Here is a 13,319-nt window from a genome sequence, read left to right on the forward strand (position 1 = left end):
CAGTTTGACTTACAGTTAGATTTACAGTTAAATCTAAGACACTGTGGTGATGTGGTTTAGTTTAAGAAAACTGTAGAAGAAGGTTCTGCATTCCATTTTTTTTTACCTATATTAAAGTGTGATTATGTTAGCAAATCATCTAAAGTGAAGTTATTACATTGCATTACCTATTTTGAAAAGTTGCGGTTGTGTGCTGTTGGGTAGGTTTAAAGCAAAACATCATACTGTATTAACATATGTTTGAATAGTGTTACGCTATGAAGAGGGAAGTCCCATTTTGTCTGTCTTTTTATTACGCCTTGTCTTTCTTTTATTGCTTTTTGTAATCTAGGCTATGACTTGAAATGGTCTTGTTGTTGAAAGGTGATAAATAACAGCCAAGAAGTAGAAGAGGAATAATTAACCAAAAATGTAAATAGTCACTTAATGTGGAGGTATTTGAAAACTGTATTGTCATCCAATTTTTTGTTAAAGGTACCAGATATGAGATGGGGAGCGTTTTGATTGTCTCCTTACATCGCTCAACATGGATATGCGTGAGCCTGGGAGCCAACAGTGCGAACAGTAAAAACTAAGCATGCGGACAGAGTTACCACATGTTGACCTGAGGGGGCACCGAAGGGTGGGTGCTATGCTTCCGCGACCAATCTGTGAGTCGGGAAGGTGAGCTGTGGCCACGAGCGAGCCAGTGGGAGTCAGACACGCTCACATGCACCAACTTGCACTAGATGCACGTGCAGCCGCCTAGCTAAGTCAACAAAGCAAGGAGAAGCTCTGATAACAAAACACACAGGGAGAGTGATTTAATTATCTGCTCGGATAGATATTACTCCAATGTACATCTACATAACAAATGGGTGGTTTCCTGCTATATTAATGCTCCCAGTGTCTTATATTGCTCCTTCAAACGTGCTTTCGCGACAGTAACGTAAAGTTCTCTGGCAGTTAGGCCGACACGCTTTCTGCTTCGCGTTTGCTTGAAATTGACTTTTCTGAGCCGCCGTAGCGAGGAAAAACACTGACAAGCAGCTGTTCCGTCAGTGTTATGTTACAGAGCTCACGTGTAAGACTTTACTGCGTATAGTGCTGTAGCAGAGACTCATTTGGATTGCCAATCCCACAATGGAGCCCGTCATAAAAATAAATCCTGGTAGGTTAAACGGTCGTGATGTTTTTTTTTGTACGTTAAAAATGAATGTCGATGCATGCTAATGTGTAGCATGTGTAAATGTTTGGCTAGTGCTGCTTCGTATTGCTTCCAGTGTAGTTCGTTTTAAAGCCTGTTCCGTTGTCGGAGATACTCATTTATATCACCAGTAGCACAATGAAGCATGTTATCGAAGTAAATTCGGTACATTACGTGTCCGTGACGTTTGCTTGTCGCTATGAATGATGCCCACGCATGCTAATATGTAGCTAGCAGTTGTAAACGCGTGGCTAATGTTGGCCGAACTTCAGTCCGTTTTTAAAGCGTGTACCGTTGTTTTTCTCTACAGGAGCGACGAAATGGGACATTCGACAGAATGTTTGGGACTACATCGAAGATAATAATCTGGCCAATTTCCCCAGGCCTGTTCACAACAGAATCCCCAATTTCAAGGCAGGTTAAAGCATTTTAATTGAGTAAGGCTTGCAGTGCACGGCCATCACAGTATTGCTTCATACCTATTCAAATTAATACGCTGATAACTAAACTCAAATATGCAGTGGCATTTAAAGTCGACATTGTTGCGAAGGCTTTCATATGCTTATCAATTAAATCATTTTTATTCATACTCACTGTGACTTGTTAACTATCTTTTGCATGGGGGCCACGAGTACTGAGGGCCGTAGTAAGTAATACAATAACACGGAACTTTATGATAAGACCTAGAAATCTACACTTAAAGTCGTAACAATTTATTAATTAACATAGTGAAGCCTATTATGTAGAAAATCACAGTAAAGTAAATCACAAATCACAAGTAAATCACAAAACATGAAGGTGTTAATATTAAGCTCAATTTAATAATTAAAGCCAATTTAATTTCTTGAACGAAGGAATGTTTTCCTAAATGAACACACGTTACGCTACCTATGGTGAGAAAGTAAATAGACAAGTACAATATTTGCACATCAAAGTTTTTAAAGAAAGTCACCTTATGCATGGGTAAAGTTATTACTACAATAATGACACCAAAGCAGCTCTTGACTTTTTGAATTAATATTGTCTTTTCTGTGCATATATGCTCCTTTTTTTTTGTGTTTTTTTTTTTTTTTTTTTTTTTTTTTTTTTTTTTTTACTGTGTACTTACTGGCAAGGGTGCAAGTCAAGCATGCAGCAGGCTTGTAGATATGCAGGAGTTCAAGTCCAGCCAGACAATCAAAGTAAACCCAGACAGACCTCAGCAGCAGGCGCGCTTTGTCACTCTGGAAGTAAGTTAATTCTGTCGTACCTTCCTCTCCTCTAATACAGGGTGCTTTCACAGCCTGTACCAAGGTGTCTGAGCTGCAGGTGTTCACCCAGGCTACTGAGGTGAAGGTGGATCCTGATAAACCTCTGGAAGGTGCCCGGCTTGCAGTGCTACAGGTAGCACTTCACTGTGGAAACGCACACAAAGAACCAAAGTGCCCCAGGCTATATTACAGACATTTTTCTCTGTCCTTTCTGTTTTGTTACATTGTCAATTTTTGATTTACACAAAGGGGTATATTTTAGAAATTCAGAAGAATTATTCAAGAGGCCGAATCACAAATCCTCTATTAGACTCCAGAACTTGCTAAATAAGATGAAGTACTACTTCCCTTGATTCACGTCTTGAAGTGACAATTCATGCACATCAATGCTTTGCATCTTTTTGAATCTACATATTTGTTATTTTTACCATCTCTCACTGATTTTATTCCAAGCCATTTGGCATCTGCTAATCATAATAAGTACATAAGTATATCTGTTGGCTAATTTTTGGGGAAATCTTTCACAGGCGCAGAAAACTTTATTGGTCCCAACTCCTCGTCTTCGTACCGGCCTTTTTAATAAAATTACTCCTCCCCAGGATGCCACCAAAGAACAGCTACGCATATGCTCTTCCTCACAGGTTTCAACTTGTTGATTTTACATATTTTTATTAAAATATCCACACCGAATTGTATTGTAATTTATGAACTAATATATTCCTTATTTATCTTCTCTTCCACCATCAGGGTGTGAGGGACTTCAGTGTGCCTGTTGACCTGGATGAGAAGGTGAAGGTGGAACTGGTAGTGGTCGGCTCGGTGGCGGTGTCAGAGAAAGGTGACCAACGATTCACCACGTCACCATACCAAATCAATTACATACATGTTTTTTATAAATATGGTAGATCACCAGTGTTGTGAGCCCAAGACTAATTTCACCATAAAGACAGTAAAGTATAGCAAATCTAACAAAAATCTGATTTAAACACTCTTCGCCCATAAATATTAAAGTAAAAAAGTTAAACCCACAATTGTTGCCTGCATTCTTGCAGATGTTGATCACTTGCTAATTATTCATTTCAGTTTAAAGTACTAATGACTTAAGACTACGGGCAGAAAAATCTGCAGTATGTTATTCCATCCTACACTTATGTATTGTGCAATGTAATGGGAACAGCGGTGGTTGTTGCAGACACACCTGGTAGATCACTCTGAGTGCACATTTCTATTTCTTTGTATCACACTTTTCTAAACCGGCCTTTTTTAATCATGGTTCTTCTGTCTTCTGCAGGCTTGCGGATTGGAAAAGGAGAGGGCTTTGCTGACATGGAGTTTGGCATGATGGCCTCCATGGGAGCTGTGAATGAGTCTACTGTGGTGGTTACGATTGTCCATGACTGCCAGGTTAGTTTCCTCTTTCTGTTTTGAACATGTTCTGTCATGGCTCTTTATTCTTTTCAATATTTTCAAGTACAGGGGAACTTTATTTGATTAAAGCTGCCTGCATTTGGACTCACTTTATCAAATAAAAACACAAACTAAAATGGAATTTGTCAAGTGGTGTATGCTATATCCCTAATGGTAATATCATTCATTGTGTATATATTTTCGACAAATATGTTTGCATTCTAGTTTGTAAAATGGCAAAATTAATGGCAAATGCATAACAAAAATTAACTTATTGGGATATGTTTGCTTTCAGGTGGTGGATATTCCAGAGGAGATAATTGAAAGCCATGACCTGACTGTGGACTACATCCTTACACCTACCAGAGTTATTAAAACAGATTGCCTGTTCCCCAAACCACAGGGAATCTTCTGGATTAAGGTAAATTAAAATATCTTTTCTTTGCTGTGTCTAGTGCTACTGCAAGTCCACAATACAGGCATGTGTAGTGCTTGGGCAGACTTCCACTTCAGGTTAGTTTAAAAATATTGCATGAAGAAAAAGGATATAAAACATCACTACATCCATTTCAATTACAACTTCATTAAAAACAACCCATCAGAGATTCAGTCTTGTAATGTTTTAATCTTAAAATGGAAAAGACTCACAAGTTGCATAATTGATTTAATGAGAAACAGTATGGAGGCAGAAGGGTCATCGGACTGAGGAAAAGATAATTTAACATGCATAACCCGATGGTTCAACCCATTGTTTAAACGGTTGGTTAAAAAAAAAAAAGTGATTCATCTTTACACAATCAGAACCTCCGTTGTGCTGCATTTTAAGCACTCAAGTTTAAATTCCACAAATGATTATTTAGAAAAACATTATTTTTTTATGATAAAATAAATCATAATGAACACTTATATTTTAAATAAAAAAACGTCATTCCAATTAATATAAAATGTGTTACAAACAGATCATTTTGTTTAAGTTTGTCTTAAATCTGAAGGCCAATTTTGCTGTAATGTTTTAGCTGTGTCTTGTCTTGATCTTTGACTCCTAAACTGGAACAGATAAAGGTTTATTGAATAGCGATGCTCTATCCTGACTGAGCACCGAACTAAATATTTAGTCCCTCTGCTCAGCGACACTGCCCTCTAATGGGCATGTAGTGACAACACATCTCATCAGAGGACTAACTTTTTCATTGCACCTCTCTATGCATTTCATTTATCCACGCTAATAATTTCCACGATTATTCTTTTTGTCTCATTTCTGTTAAATCTTTGAATCAGTAAGAATAATATTAGGTAGTGTTTTTAGTTGTATACAGTCTGTACAGCGCATATACGTTATATAGATAGATAGATATATAATAAGACACATAGCAACCTTTATCTTCTATTTAAATGTGAGTCGGGACCTTAAACTTTTACTGATTCACTGACTGGTGTGGAGTGTTTTTCCACCTGATAATGTGTCTATAATTAGACATGATGAGGGTGTTATTCTTAACTTGTGGAGAGTTTCTGTGCGTTTTCTGGGCTCCTTAAGACTTGAATGCAAGTAAACAGGACCCAGTGGCCTCACTGGCAGGAAGGCCATGTCTGATCATCAAAGGCTCCTCTGCCCAGCCAGGGAACGACAGGTCAAACAGGACAGTCAAACAATAGCTGTGTATATCCTCTACAGGACTGGTCCATATCAAAGGCTGCCAAGACACTTACAGGCTCAACAAGTCAAGACTGTAGTCTTTATTTTTAAATGTCCTGCTGTTGTAAAGATAGTTATTACTATAGCCTGGGCTGTGAGCAAGATGGTATAATACCAATTAAATTGTCAGCCTTTGCTTTATTAATCTAATTAATCCGTGTGTGTGTATGTGACTGAGTGAGTGATACACTTCTTTCAGCCTTACTGAGCCTGTCCATTTTTGGGTCTTCAGCTGGACAATGAAAAGCTGGAGAAGATCCCCATCCTGAAGAAGTTGCGTGCTCTGGAGGAACAGGCTGGAAAGGATGTAACACTCGGGGAGGCACCCACTGCAGCAGAGCATGGTCAGACCGGTCCACCCAAAAGGCAGACCAGACGGAGGCCAAGGCAGAACATGCAGCAAGATGAAATGGGGGACTCCAAACAGGAGAAAATAGTAGAGTCAGAAAAGAAAGCCAGACAGCGCCCAGCTAGAGTGAGGAAAGAAAGTGGGGGAGGTTATGAGAGGGGAAAGGGAAAAAGAGGAGAGAACCTGAATGAAAAGGTCCCTGAGGAGGGAGGAAGTGAAGTCACGTCTCAACGTAAGCTCCCTCTGAGTGTGACCACAGTTTACCTGGGGGGGATTCCTGCTGGCCTGCGTGTTAGTGAGCTGAAAGCTGCCCTGAGGGAGAGGGAGGCCGCACCACTGAGGCTCACCTGGCAGGGAGCTCAACACAGGGCCTTCCTGGACTACAGCGACCCTCAGGCTGCAGAGCTGGCCCTGGAGGCTCTGCAGGATCTAAGTCTGAATGGTCACAGTCTGCAGGCTGAGCTGGCAAAGAGCCAGCGAGGAGGCAAGCGGTCCGGACAGTCCAATCGGAGACCAAGACCATCTACACCCCCGAAATCTGATACGGCACCCGCTGATACTGAGAGCGACACCAACGAAAAGATTGAGGAGTAATAGCAATAAGCAATACTCAGCCCAAGAAGTATTAATAGTGGAGCAACGTAAAATTGCCTTAAGAAGAAATAAGTTTGTTTTTTGATATTTTTGGATTTATTACAAGAGGACATCAGTTATTTGAACCATAGACGTCTAAATTGACCGCCAAGACTAATGGGCTTTATAAAAAAGAAATTATAGAATATGCAATAGTTGAATCAAAAAGCATTTCACTAAAAGGGTATATTGTACATATACTATTCCACAATACGTAACACACCTATGTGCCTTGTTTATTCACAGACTCTTCATGTTCTGGGTGTCTCGAGAGTCTTCGGTTTTTCAAGGCGCTTTTTTGAGTAGTTCTTAAAAATGGAGGAAAGTTATTTTACTTTAAAACTGGAGACTGTATGCAGTCTGTGTTAAAATACATTTGTAGAATAAATTGTTGTAAAGTGTTCAGTACATTTTATTTCCACAACCAGTTGTCAAAGTTTCCTCCTTCAAGGGAGTCTTATTTTAAAACCTGTTTCTCTGCTTGTTAATCTCCAAACTATTTACTAAGGTCATGGGTCAAAGATGAACTGTTTAGTTTTTTCTGCAGATAGCGCAACCATGTGGTCATTTAAACAATTTATGATGACTCCTGAGCCCGGGAGCTTACCAGTAAAAAAAAATCCCTGGTCTAACATTTACATATTTATATACGTTATGCTGCGCCCATGTTTGACTACACATGAGCTGATTCTTTTAAAAACACGTTTTTCAACGCTCATGCAAATTTTCACAAAATCTGTCATATTTGAATGACCATATAGTAGCATTATTCTTTTTCTATTTCCATTGAGAAATACCAAGGTGGCCCGTTTGACATGAATTGGCATAAATTGCTATATGGTGCAACCAAATTTAGAAGATGTGGACAAATTTGGGTTTATGTAGCCTTGTTGGAGCTATGCTTTTTGATTTCTACTTCCTTGCAGGTTCTACTTGCTTATGTTTTTTTCAGAATATTTTGGGAATTAACATTGTTCATTTAAACTGTGATAATTGTATCTTTTTGTTGACACATTCATGGCTTTCTGTTTGGTTTGGCCAGTTTGAATATGAAGCCAGGCTCTCCATGTAACGGTTAAGAGATACGGTGCCGGCTGAACTGTTCTTGTTAATGCATCAGTTTGTAACCCATTGTAACATTGTCCATTGAAGCGTTTGACTCTACTGGATAAGTGTCTGTTTGTTTTTGTTTTTTTAATCAAAACTGTATTATCTTACTTTGAGGGGTGTTGAGACTTCACATGTTTTGCAGCTTTTAGGAAATGGCACCCAATTGTGCTTCTTGGAGATCAAACTGCAAACCTGTATATAAAATAATAATAAAACTCCTAGTTTTTAGTCCAGTTTTCACAAAGCCGGTTACCCTCAAACTATCCTAATACATGATACAGATTGTTCTACTGAGGAGGCAAAACTTAGATATCATAAGTTAAACGTAAAGCATATCTCAAGCCATTGAATCACACGCATAATTTAAATTGAGTTACGTCTGTGATTTTGAGCAAATTTTGGATTATGCATCCAGTTAGTGATGTATCATTTAGGTTGACAATTCATTGGTGACTTGTTTTGGTAATGGTGCTGGTACAGAGCAAGATATTAATTAAAGCTGAAATACTAAGAATTAAAATCATGCAAGCACTCCTCCAGACCCAAAAACCTGCACCCCGTGCCCTGTGAGGTTTGAATCGGCACAGACATGGTACCTGATCACTCCCATGTCAGTCTGCAGCGTTGGACATGTGTAGTGTAGTGATGTGTTTTGAAGTCACAAGCACACGGCATGTCTGTCTGCACAGAGCAGGCCTCAGGCTTTTTATGGAGCTGTCATGCAGGCCTGCTGAGGGAACAGCTGTGGAGCCCCATCTCACTCCCTCTGCCCCGCCTGAGCACTGCACCTCGGCAAATGTCATCGGTTTGTTAATGCGCTGGTCCACTCCTATTGAGCTGCTGTCCCGGTGCTCGATGGCGTTGCTCGTTCTACTGGGGTTCAGTCAGTGGTCATGTAAGATTTCAATGCAACTCAAGTGTAAATACACAGAATGCTTATGGACTGAAGTTCAGATGTACTGTATGTACGCTCAAGCCTCGACAGCATAACTTACAAGATAAAATGAATAGGAAGACGTCTTCAGTTACTTGACTGAGTGAACTATGTGGGTGCTCAAAAAATAGATCGTGGCAGCCATGTTTTTCTAAATTTGAAACGCCTATTTTCAACACCACAAACTTCCCTGAAACTAATATAATAAAAAAATCTTAAAATACAACACTTTCTTCTTTGGGAAGTTGAAATAAAAATACATTGCAGCTTGTGAAACCAACAATTAAACATGTTGCAACTTCTGTAATCAACAAATATTAAGGAAGCTAATGAACATTTTGGCTCATGTTCCTTTTTGTAATATACAACTAATGGCTATGTGGCATGGTGATAAGACATTCACTTATTCATCATGCTCATGCCTTATTCTTGTGCCTCTGCTATATGTTTTGACCTTGATATTTGTATAATTTATAAGAAAGTTTTCGCCTTTAGCATCCCTTTATATTTTGTAAAGCCCACTGAACCTCTTTTTGTTTGGGATTTGTATTTTCTTAAAGCCCATTTCTTGATGTAGATTCGCAAACGTTAGTGCTTCTTGGAGACCCCTGAGTTATTCAACAGCCTCATCCTTTGAGCAAAATGTTTTTGAGGGAAACAACTAACCAACCAGAGCGATGCTGCAGGTTTTCAACCGGTAACCAAAGTGGTTGAGATGCCTCTGATATTATTACGCGTTAATTGCTGCTTACATTCTTGTTACATAGAGGGCATAAAACGATTGATTTTAGAATCCCTTTATTTAAAATCTATAATCAATTAATCATTGTTTTGTGGAAATTGAGATTTGTTCTTTTATGATCTGTTTTCATTAACAGGCGTACCTGCCAGGTGAAACACACATTAATCTGCCAGACTCTGGCCTCAGTCATGAACTGCATTATAACAAGACACCACTGTGCTATTGACATTTTTACTACTTTAGTACTATATTGTAAACCTTTCATGCCCATTATGCTTTCATTTTTAGGCTTCAAAGATGAGTCGATTAAAGCCACGTGAACTCAGATTACCTTCCTTTTTAATTTGATTGATTCATTAAATTGCAGGCCAATATAATTATGTTGGAGTCCTGTTCAATTGTGATAATTATTGTGATGCTTCAGGAACAAGCAGAAATTGATTCACTTTTTAAATACTGCTAATTTTGATTGTGTAAAAGTGATGACCTGTGTGAGATTTACACTTTTGGTGCATTTTGTTTGCAGTGAAAACATTTTACATTAATTGTGTGTGTGAAGAAATCACTTTTTTTGTGGTGGATTTAGGCTTAAACAGCCGAACAGATATATTTTATTTCTTACAAATGATTTGTTGTAATATAGCCTAAGAATTTGCCCTCATGGGACCCTTGCTAATTTCCCTAACATTATATACAGTGCAGAAATTAATAGTCTACATATCTCTAACACAGACAACATAACAGTGCTTACAATATGTCCTCCATTTTCATTTCAAAACAACAACAAGCGTTCTGACAAATATTGCCAATAAAGAATATACCTCCTTGGCCAATTCGCCTGAAAATAAAATATGCAGGCCTACAGAATAAATAAAAAATTGCGCTTAGGCTATTCAAAAAGTGCCTTCATCGTTTTTACACAATATATATGGGCATGTTTTATGCGATGTCCATAATTGTTCCTTTAAAAATCAACGTTGACAGTCCAAAAGAAAAAGAAAAAAAGAGCCTCAGTCTAATTTGTCATAGAGAAGAAAAGTTAAAACGTCAGACGAAGAAATTGACGTGTGCATTTTTTTTTACATTGACCTACTTTAACAAGAAGAATACACATTAACAAAAGTGTGAAGTGGTAGTCATCCGCTCTGCAGGACTAAGTACCAAACAGCAGCAGGGTTTCATACACCCGGTCTTTACCCCGCTGGTCGATGTTGATGGCATGACAACGTTTTTTAATATTATTATATATTATTATTATGTGGTTGCTTTGTGAGTGGCCTGTCTCCACGTCTTGGTCGCTGTGTGAAACAGAAAAGTAGTCCGGTCTACTAAGCAGTGGGTGCTCTACGTGGGCCGGGGCTCTATGTCTCAGTGGTTATTTACTCGTCGGTTCTCCTTTCAGCCCACGCCGCTGCATGGCTCAAGTCTGTGTCACCGTCCTCTGGTCTGCAGGTTGTCTGCGGGGACATGATCACATGACGCAGGGCTTGATGTCCTGGTAGGAGACCTGCTGGTGGTGGTAGTACGCGCTGCTGCTCGGTGAGTGCATCGTTGAGGACGTCATGGCGTTGAAGGAAAAGACGAACTCCTTTCGGTCGCACATGCTCGGAGACTGGGAATGGTACCGAGGAATACCTGCAAATAAAAACAATGACATGTCAGGTCACAAGTATAGTTAGACTTTGACAATTTCCGAGAATGTTTATTGAAGCTTAAATATCACAGACATGTAGACATAATATAATTATTATAACAGTTAGATACATAGCTTCTGTATTTAATTGTTAGGCTAATTAATTGTCAATTATCCACGATACACATTTCCTCTTAGACTTTGATTTTAGGGATCAATTGTTAATTAAAAGTGTAAAGCATACAATAATAATCATAATGATAATAACAATGTATTCGTTTTAAAAACAACTATGCCAAATTAAAAAAAAAATGTAAAAGGGATCTCAATGTCGAATACTTTATCGAAGATTGCTCATTATATTTTCAACATGAATTGCCCATTAAGTCCATTTAGTCAGCGCGATTAAGATTGTTAAAGTGGAGGCTGCTTCAGGGCTCATTGTCAGTCCCGGAGGAGTCGGGGCCACGGGGTAAGAAGCCTGGTCCTGACCAAGTTTATTTTTCTTGATTGGCACGGACTATCCATACCGTCTTTTTTTAATTTTGTATTTATCACTTCCAGAAACTGTAACCATGCGAGTTGGAAACGCCTATATATGGATTTATTTGGAGCACTTTAATCTGTTTCGATTGGAGCAGAATAGTAATGAAACTTGCATTTCCGTGGGAGAAAATGCGTGGTTTCTTTTAGTTCTATCAGTTTCCTTAATGGACTTAATTGAGTTTAATTCTTCTTGTTGTACAACAGAAGATGCGCATTTGTTCCGTGACGCAAACGCAGTGATATTCAAATGAGGTAAATCAATGATTTTAGGCCCACGTTGGGCAAAAGACTATCTGTGAGTCTGGGTAGAACATATTGGTTACATTAGACCATCTAATAATATAATGGTTTGGCATTTGTAAAATATTGCTGCATCATAGAATTCCTATGATTTAAACTTTCTCACTAATTTTCTCCGTTTTACGCCCCATGTTACAGTTTTCTTAAGTAATACATTAGAGGTGAATATATCATGGAGCCTACCTTGTAGATCTGTAGTACTGTGCCCGTTCTGGTGCAGGTACGACTGGTCTAGTGAATGTGTGGGCAAGCTGGGCTGCAGCGAGTTGGCCCCTGGATTACAAGGAGACAGCGGCTGCTGTTTTATGTAGGATGCCCCGTTATTCAGCGAGGCAGAGGGGGCCGGAGCCCAAGCCGAGGCTGAGCTCGAGTAGACGGGGTGAGGCTCCATGACTCCTCCGCTGGTGAGCAGAGGGGAGGCAGAGTTGTCGTGGTGGGGATAATCACTCCCGTTGGATCCTGTACAATTCCCCATGTAGGAATGTCCACTGTTGGCCGACAAGTGTGACATGCTGTGCCCGGACAGACCCATTCCGTCCATGTTACCTGCCAAGTGTCCATTCATCATCCCAAGCCCGCTGTCCAGAGACAAGCCGTTGGGCGGACAGGAGAGGCCCCCGCCGCTCCCCTGGAAGTTGTAGGACTCGGGCATGTGGTTGAATCCCAGGCCGTTCATCATGCTGTACATGGGCTTCAGCGCCTGACACTTGCGCCTAAAACCCCGGGGTCTCCTTCTGAAAGAGCCTTCCTCGAACATGAACTCACTAGCCGGGTCGATAGTCCAGTAGTGGCCCTTGCCTGGCCGGCCGAGGCCTTTGGGCAGCTTAATGAAGCACTCGTTCAGGGACAAGTTGTGACGCACGGAGTTCTTCCATCCCTGGTAAGAGCCCCGAAAAAACGGGAAGCGGCTCTGCAGGAATTGGTATATTTCACTGAGCGTCAGGCGCTTGGTTGGTGAGCTCTGGATAGCCATGACTATTAAAGCAATGTATGAATATGGGGGTTTCTCTGGTCTGCGGATCCCTGCGTTCGTCTTCTTGGTTTTCGTCGTGGAGGAGGCGGTTTCCATCACCGCGCTCTGTCCGTGCGGCTTCTCCGGGGCAGACATCGGGCTGCTCTGGCCGGGAGGCTGCGCGGGGGGCTGCTGCACCTCTGCCGTCATTAGATCAATCTTGTCTTCGAGATGGCAAACGAAGGATTTTGCTTTCCACCTTTCCAGCTATAAACACTACACAATTAGATACCAATTCACTGACATAAAGAGCTGAAAAAAGAAACCAACTAAATGTAACGCACGAGCCAAAGACTGTCTTCTTAACTCTGACTTCTTCCTTTTGAGTCCGTCCTGCGGGCTGACGCCGTACCGCCTTGAATGCAACGTCCGAAATGGAGTAAGGAGCAGAACAGGAGCCGCTTTCCACTTCAGTTGGTGTGTTGTCGTGCGTCCGAGGAGCTGACTTTTTACTTATCTGTTGCCATCAGCGCATTGGAAGCTGGATGTCTTGGCCATCCTGATGTTGGGACCCGCCCAGT

General features: G+C 40.4%; 2 protein-coding genes across 2 annotated transcripts; one reads left to right on the forward strand and one right to left on the reverse strand.

Moving 5' to 3' along the window:
- Positions 1-1,122: 1,122 nt before the first annotated feature.
- Positions 1,123-7,685, forward strand: mthfsd (methenyltetrahydrofolate synthetase domain containing; the record flags this gene model as incomplete). Its single annotated transcript, XM_079216406.1, has 9 exons — positions 1,123-1,150; positions 1,497-1,600; positions 2,302-2,415; positions 2,456-2,569; positions 2,964-3,077; positions 3,184-3,274; positions 3,728-3,840; positions 4,139-4,264; positions 5,772-7,685. The coding sequence occupies 9 exons, from the start codon at positions 1,123-1,125 to the stop codon at positions 6,480-6,482; spliced, it is 1,515 nt and encodes a 504-aa protein (XP_079072532.1). The 3' UTR covers positions 6,483-7,685.
- Positions 7,686-10,778: 3,093 nt separating this feature from the next.
- On the reverse strand, positions 10,779-12,948 carry foxf1 (forkhead box F1; the record flags this gene model as incomplete). The annotated part of the gene is made up of 2 exons (XM_079216889.1): positions 10,779-10,942; positions 11,970-12,948. The coding sequence occupies 2 exons, from the start codon at positions 12,946-12,948 to the stop codon at positions 10,779-10,781; spliced, it is 1,143 nt and encodes a 380-aa protein (XP_079073015.1).
- Between the last annotated feature and the right edge of the window lie 371 nt (positions 12,949-13,319).

Source organism: Taurulus bubalis, assembly GCF_910589615.1.
Source record: "Taurulus bubalis genome assembly, chromosome: 4".
Lineage (NCBI taxonomy): Eukaryota > Metazoa > Chordata > Actinopteri > Perciformes > Cottidae > Taurulus > Taurulus bubalis.